Here is a 7,193-nt window from a genome sequence, read left to right as displayed (position 1 = left end):
CAAGCCAAAAAGAAAAGGTAAAATCCTATATAGCAATAGAGGTGGTTATTCCTGCACAGTCAAGCTGTAAACACTGGAATAGGTTTTTTGTTTTTACCGATGAAGAAAATTTTCCCATATACATGTGTAACCATGCCTGAAGCGTGAAGAGACTAATATGTAAAACTTTTTAGTTAGCAACACTGCAGGATCTGGTTAAATTGGGTTGATGGGACTTAACAGTAAAAAAACAAAGGTCCCTTAACCATCATTCCCACAATGAAGCAATCACAGAGTGCCTAAAAGGAACTGGAGGGAGAAGTTGATGTACATTCAGTGATTTCTCATCAAGAAGGAGTGCTTCAGGAGCTGGGCAGCAGAAGGTCGCTCATGCTGGTCCCTAGGAAGGGAAAAACAATTTAGAAACAGCACCCCATAAGTGCCTCCCAACTGGATGTACTTGACTCAAAATGCCAACTTTAAAAATGGAAGTAGAAGGGCACCTGGGTAGTTCAGTTGGTTAAATAACTAACTTGATTTTGGCTCAGGTCATGATCTCAGAGTCCTGGGACTGAGCCCTGGGTCAGACTCTGCGCTTAGGGGGAGTTTGCTTGAGGATTCTCTCTCTCCCTCTCCCTCTGCCCCTCCCCACTCCCACCACTTGTGTGCACACTCCTTCTCTAAAATAAATGTTTTTAAAACTTTTTAAAAATAAAAATGGATGTACAATCTTGGCCAAACAGATTTGAGTCCACCCTTAAAGATTTTAGCTGTGTGAGCTTAGGTCAGGGACACAAACTCATCAGTAAAACAGGGATAACAGTAACACCTAACTCACTGGGAGAATTAAATAACGTATAAACGGGTTTTAAACAGTGTCTGGCACATAGTGATAGTCCAAAAAGTAGTCACTATTGTGATTAAAAACTGGGCGTTGCTTTCCAGTTGTACTTCTTTGTTCAGTTTGAGGTGTAATTTATACACAGTAAAAGCCACATTTTCAGATGTACAGTTTAAAGCACTTTTAACTAGCATTAAATTTACTTCTAAAATTTAGAGGCATTGGAATCCAGAATTGAAAAGCCTGTAAGAGGGTGCCTGTGCTTGTGCTCGTGCTTGCTCGCTCTCTCTCTCTCTCTTTCTCAAATAAGTAAATAAAAACTTAAAAAAAAAAAAAAAAACAAGTAGACATTCAAATGTGTTTTGGTGATTAATTGAAATAATTCCATTTGGGGCACTCAGGTGAGCATAAAATAACGGGAGACATATATTTAGTACTATTTTGGTTCAGGTTATTTTTCCTCAAATTAAACTTTTGCCAATAAACTAGTCAATGAAGCAATGAACCAGTTGATAGTTACCTGCAATGATCTATTCCAGAGACATTATTTTGGCTAAACATTTGATAATGTGGGTGCCAGGGAGCAAGGCAGGTGTTGGGGGACAGTTGCAGGGGATAACTACCAAGAATAGCCCAGGTGGAAATGATCATAAAAATAAAGGGACCATAAATTATTTTGAAACAAAACCTCCCCTTCTGGAGGCCCTTTCTCCTGTCTTCAAAATACGCAGAAATCTCTCCTCTCCAAAAATCCTTTCCTTAATATAGCCAAACCTAGTGACTTTTTTTTTCAATGTTCATTATCCCAAATCCTTACCTTTTGGCCCATTCTTCTCTATAGAAATTCCCCTCGTATAATTAACCATAATCTTCTCATTGCCAAATGTGATGAGTTCATCTTACTTGTCATCTTGGCAGTAGCATTTGAAGCATTCACTACCCCCTCCTTTCAAAACAATCTCTTCATAGACTTGGAAGAAACTTTTCTTGGTTCTTTTCCCACCTTGGGACAACTCCTCTCCCTCCTTCCGTCCTTTCCTTTGCCATGTGCTAGACTTGATGCTATGTCTGTTGTTACTTCTCCTCTGAGCATTTTCAAAAACATTTTCCTCAACCCTCTTAAGTTGTTAAAACTATAGCCACCGAACTTTGGATTTCTAAAACGTTCCTCCAATCTCATTTGCTTTCCTGAGCTTTCCCATAGCTTTGAAAGTTTCCTTAAATGGTGGGCCCCCTCTGCTTGACTTATTTCACTCAGCATAATCTCCTCCAGTCTCATCCATGTTGATACAAAAAGTTGGGTATTCATCCTTTCTGATGGAGGCATAATACTCCATAGTGTATATGGACCATTTCTTCTTTATCCATTTGTCTGTTGAAGGACATCTTGGTTCTTTCCACAGTTTGGCAGCTGTGGCCATTGCTGCTATGAACATTGGGGTACAGGTGGCCTTTCTTTTCACTACATCTATATCTTTGGGGTAAATACCCAGTAGTGCAATTGCAGGGTCATAGGGTAGTTCTATTTTTAATTTCTTAAGGAACCTCTACACTGCTTTCCAAAGTGCCTCACCAACTTGCATTACCACCAACAGTGTAAGAGGGTTCCCCTTTCTCCACTTCCTCTCCAACACTTGCTGTTTACTGTCTTGTTGATTTTGGCCATTCTAACTGGTGCAAGGTGGTGTCTCAATGTGGTTTTGATTTGAATCTCCCTGATGGCTAATGATGATGAATATTTTTTCATGTGTCTGTTAGCCATTTGTATATCTTCTTTGGAGAAATGTCTGTACATATCTTCTGCCCATTTTTTGACGTGATTATCTGTTTTGTGTGTGTTGAGTTTGAGGAGTTCTTTATAGATCTTGGATATCAGCCCTTTGTCTGTAGTGTCATTTGCGAATATCTTCTCCCATTCCGTGGGTTGCCTCTTTGTTTTGTTGACTGTTTCCTTTGCTGTGCAGAAACTTTTGATCTTGATGAAGTTCCAAAAGTTCATTTTCATTTTGTTTGCTTTGCCTTTGGGGACATGTCTTGAAAGAAGCTGCTGTGGCCAGTGTCGAAGAGGTTACTGCCTATGTTCTCCTCTGTGATTTTGATAGATTCCTGCCTCACGTTGAGGTCTTTAGAGTCAATTATCATATGGTTTCACTTACTTGTGGAGCATAAATGATAACACAGAGGACATTGGGAGATGGAAAGGAGAAGTGAGTTGGGGGAAACGGGACAGGGAGACAAACCATGAGAGACTGTGGACTCTAAGAAACAAACTGAGGGTTTTGGAGGGGAAGGGGGTGGGGGGTTGGGTGAGCCTGGTGGTCAGTATTAAGGAGGGCACGTATTGCATGGAGCACTGGGTGTGGTGCATAAACAATGAATTTTGAAACACACAAAAAAAAAGTTTAAAAAAGTAAATTTTAAAAAGAAGGTAAGGGGAAAAAAATTTTTAAATTTTTTAAAATGGTGGGCCCTCTTCAATTCCCTCCCTTGCTCCTCTTTCAAAACTTTCTATTATTTCTTCCATTATGCATACTCAAAACCATGCAGTCCTATCATGCCCCCATCACCAAGTGCTGATTCACCTTCCCCTGGAATGTTTAGGAACCCTTCTCTTGACAGTCCCACTGCTTCCACCACCATCCAAGTCCAAGCTCTGGATTTCTGCTTGGCCTTCTAGTCCGACCAGCCTCCATTTGAAGCCCTTCGGTGCACTGCCATCTGACTTGCTTTCCCAAAGGCCAGTTTCTTTACGGTATGATCTGCCCCAAATTCTTTGCAGTCCCCTGCTCTTCGCTGCCTATGCATAAAGCTAACTTCCTTTGGCCTGACTTCCCAGAACTGTCTTTTTGTTTTGTTTTGTTTTTTAAGATTTTATTTATTTATTCTCTCACTTATTTATTCATTTTCTCTTCAGAGAGAGAGCACAGGCAGGGGAACCGGGAGAGGGAGCAGCAGGCTCCTCACTGACCAAGGAGCCCAATGCAGGACTCCATTCCAGGACCCTGGGATCATGACCTGAGCTGAAGGCAGATGCTTAACAGACTGAGCCACCCAGGTGCCCCTTCCCAGAATTTTCAAATTGCCCATAGCAGTACCCCCAACTCACACATCCTATTGCTCCCCAAAGTTCATTTCTGTTCTACTCAGTCCTTGTTCCTGGTCAATACCTAGTCATCTGTACTTCTGAATCTTTAGGAGTGCCTCCCACCCAACTTTATTTCTGACTATTCACACCTCCAGGGAATATTGTCATAAGGCAAGACTCTAGAGTCCTTAGGATCTTTGCCTTTGAATTTCAAGAGATAATCTTATGCTTGTATATGACACTAATTAGGTCATATATATTAATATTCTCCCAAACATTTAATAACTACAGAGCCCTAATTACGTGCCCCATACTCTGCAACTCTATTAATTGATCATTAGTGGTATGAGTTCTGTATTGCTTAGTTTATGAAGCCATGTTTCAAAAGGAGAGCCATAAAAAAGATTTCACCCTTTCTCTTTAAAGCTGTGTGTGTGTGTGTGTGTGTGTGTGTGTGTGTGTATGAGTAGTGACAACTTGAAAGAAAATGAAAATAGCATGTAGTTTCTGTGGATCAATAATAGATAATTGTTCCATTCAGAATAAGGCAACTATAAAAGTCTTAAGAGCTAAGTCCAATTCCAAAACTAGTACTGGTTCATATATTTTAACACCTTTATGTCTCTTGTGTGAGGTTTTTGCAGAGAGGGAGCAAGGGGCAGCTCTGTGCCTGGGGCTCTGTCCACAAAATCCATGCTGGAATGCTTATGGCGTCTACATCTAGGGATGACCAAAACTGGAGTGTGGAGTACGTGTTCCTGCCTTATCCTGTGTGATCCCCTGAAATCAACCAGGACACTGATACACATGCTGGCCACGATAGAGTCTGAAAGAGAAAGGCACATTTGTCAGCAGGCAGGGAGAACTGTGGGTTTTGAGAATCATTAAGAAAGAAAAAATGAATCCCTTCTGAGAGTTGGAGGTTGGCATGTACACTTGCTGAAAGCTGGAGCACTAGAATTTTTCATGTAGGAATAGGAACGCACACTCCTTTGAAAGCAAGAAAGCCTTCCTCGTCCTGCATGTGCAACTAAAGGTTGAGCCTCACTAGGTGGATAGAGGCCAGACGGGTGGGCGCCAGCACCCCACCCTACACTTTACCTCTCCCTCACCATACACATACACACATACTTTATTCAGAGCCATCTCTCAGCTCTTATGTTTTATTCTCTGAATTAAAATTTCATATGAGGGGCACCTGGGTGGCTCAGTTAGTGAAGCATCTGACTCCTCATCTCAGGTTTGTGAGTTCAAGCCCCACACTGGGCTCCACTCTGGGTGTGAAGTCTACTTAAAAAAAAAAAAAAAAATTCGTATGAGCAGAAAGTGCTTGGCTAAGAGGTTTGAAAACCACACAAGTGGGTAATCTCTAAGGTCCCTTCTAACATTTTTCCCCCAACATTTTATTCCATAGATAGTAGGGAGCATTGGAACAGGAAAAAATAGGCAATCTTCACTACTTTTCTGCTTCCCCACTTATTCCCCACACTTGATGCATGAAATGCTTCAGTTAGAGATTTGTATCTTTCGATCAAAAGCTCAAATGTTTCCCCTCACTTTGAATACAAGCATTTCTGGGAGGACCAATACGTTAGAGCTGTCGGTCATCAATCAGTCAATTCATAACAATCCCTCAATATGAATGAATTTCTCACATACTTTCCCAAGAGCCAGTTTTAGGAAGAAGGTGAGAACACTGGTTGCTTGAGAGGAAAGGCATCTCAGGAAAGGGGAACCTATGCACAGCTGATGTCATTGCACCATGACAAGTCCATTGGAAGACATCCCACTCATAAATAAGTAGACCTGTGGCAAAGTTTGCACACCCATTGATTTGCCTGTCCCTGATTAGACATTTAATTGAGACACTTGCTACTTGAACCATTACCCCCCTACCCTGACACAACGAGGAGCACAATCACCCAAGGTGGCTAATCATGATTCCTTTCGGTACAAAATCACTCTCTGCTTGATTTTTATTTTTGTGGGCCATAAACTGCAGGGGAAATGCAATCTTGGACTCTCTGGGGATTTTTCCTCCTCCTGTGTTTAGTTTCTTACCTGGTTAGGCACACACGCACAAAGTCCGCTGCATTTTCCGAGAAGTGTTCTGGTAATGGAGGCATCAGCCCTCGGTGCGCTCCAATGTAAAACATGGCTGCCATCCTGTCCATGGAAGCCAATGGGGGCTTCCCTGTGGCCATCTCAAACACGGTACAGCCAATGCTCCAGATGTCCGACTTCCTTCCATAGCCAGACTCATTGATGACTTCTGGGGCCATCCAATATGGAGTCCCATGCATGGACTTCAGCATGTCACTGTGGGTGCCATTTAAGCCAGCCCACGCCAAACGCTTGGCACAGCCAAAGTCAATTAGCTTTATTATTCCAGTTGGCATGAGCATGACATTATTTCCTTTGATATCTCGATGCACCACACAGTTCTCATGAAGATAAGCAACACCTTGCAGAATTTGTCTTGTATATTTACAGAACACCATCTCAGGCAATGGCCCAAAACGGTTTATAATACTAGAAATAGAGCCACCAGGGACAAACTCCATGAAAATGCTTACAATGTTCTCTTCCAAGCATGTCCCCAAATAGGCCACGATGTTGACATGTTTCAGTGCTTTGAGCAAATCTACTTCTTCCTGCAGTTTCCGGTATTCTTTTTCGGTAGCTAATTTATCAGAGGTATCCAAAGCCACCTGTTTTACAGCTATCAGCTGTCCTTGGCTAGTAAGACCACAATATACCTAGAAGCAAACATTATTATTAGATATAAATGATATAACTTGTTCACAAAATGCCTCAGGTGACCATTGCCTTTCCCTTCTCCTCCCAAACCCTTCTCTTTTTCTAAGTTGATACATCCCTACGTAAGAGCAAAGTACTTAAGCAAATTCAATGTTTCAGTGAGGCCAAAATGGGGAGGAGTAGCATGGCGAATGGATATTATACTGGGTTGGTTTGGATAGAATCTTGGCTTCGCCATTCCCCAGCTGTGTAACTTTGGGGAAGTTGCATAATCTTTTTGACTTAAGTTTTTCTCATCTATAACACTGAGATAAGAATTCTTACCTCATAGATATCTACATGACTACATTGGGAAAACTCCTCACCAAATAAGTGAAATGCCTATTTCAGTGCTAAAGCTCTCAGGAGAAAGGGGAACCCAGGTCCTAGGGTAATTTGGCAGTGACCTGTCATGCGTTTTCAATGGTTTCATGTCTTTCCAGCTTCTCACTGATATGTCCCCAGCTAGAAAATAACCTGTCTCATCTG

At 41.8% G+C, this 7,193-nt stretch overlaps 1 protein-coding gene across 1 annotated transcript in view; it reads right to left on the bottom strand.

The window, feature by feature from the left end:
* MAP3K19 (mitogen-activated protein kinase kinase kinase 19) overlaps positions 1–7,193 on the bottom strand; it is a 53,229-nt gene continuing 46,036 nt past the window's right edge. Inside the window, exons 12-13 of the mRNA XM_047723258.1 lie at positions 5,967–6,664; positions 1–379 (exon numbers count right to left, since the gene is read on the bottom strand). Of these exons, the coding sequence (XP_047579214.1) occupies positions 313–379; positions 5,967–6,664 (765 nt within the window). The 3' untranslated portion in view covers positions 1–312. The remainder of the gene's footprint in view (positions 380–5,966; positions 6,665–7,193) is intronic.

The sequence above is a fragment of the Lutra lutra genome, chromosome 3 (genome assembly GCF_902655055.1).
Source record: "Lutra lutra chromosome 3, mLutLut1.2, whole genome shotgun sequence".
Taxonomy (NCBI): domain Eukaryota; kingdom Metazoa; phylum Chordata; class Mammalia; order Carnivora; family Mustelidae; genus Lutra; species Lutra lutra.
This window is presented reverse-complemented; position numbering and strand designations above follow the sequence as displayed.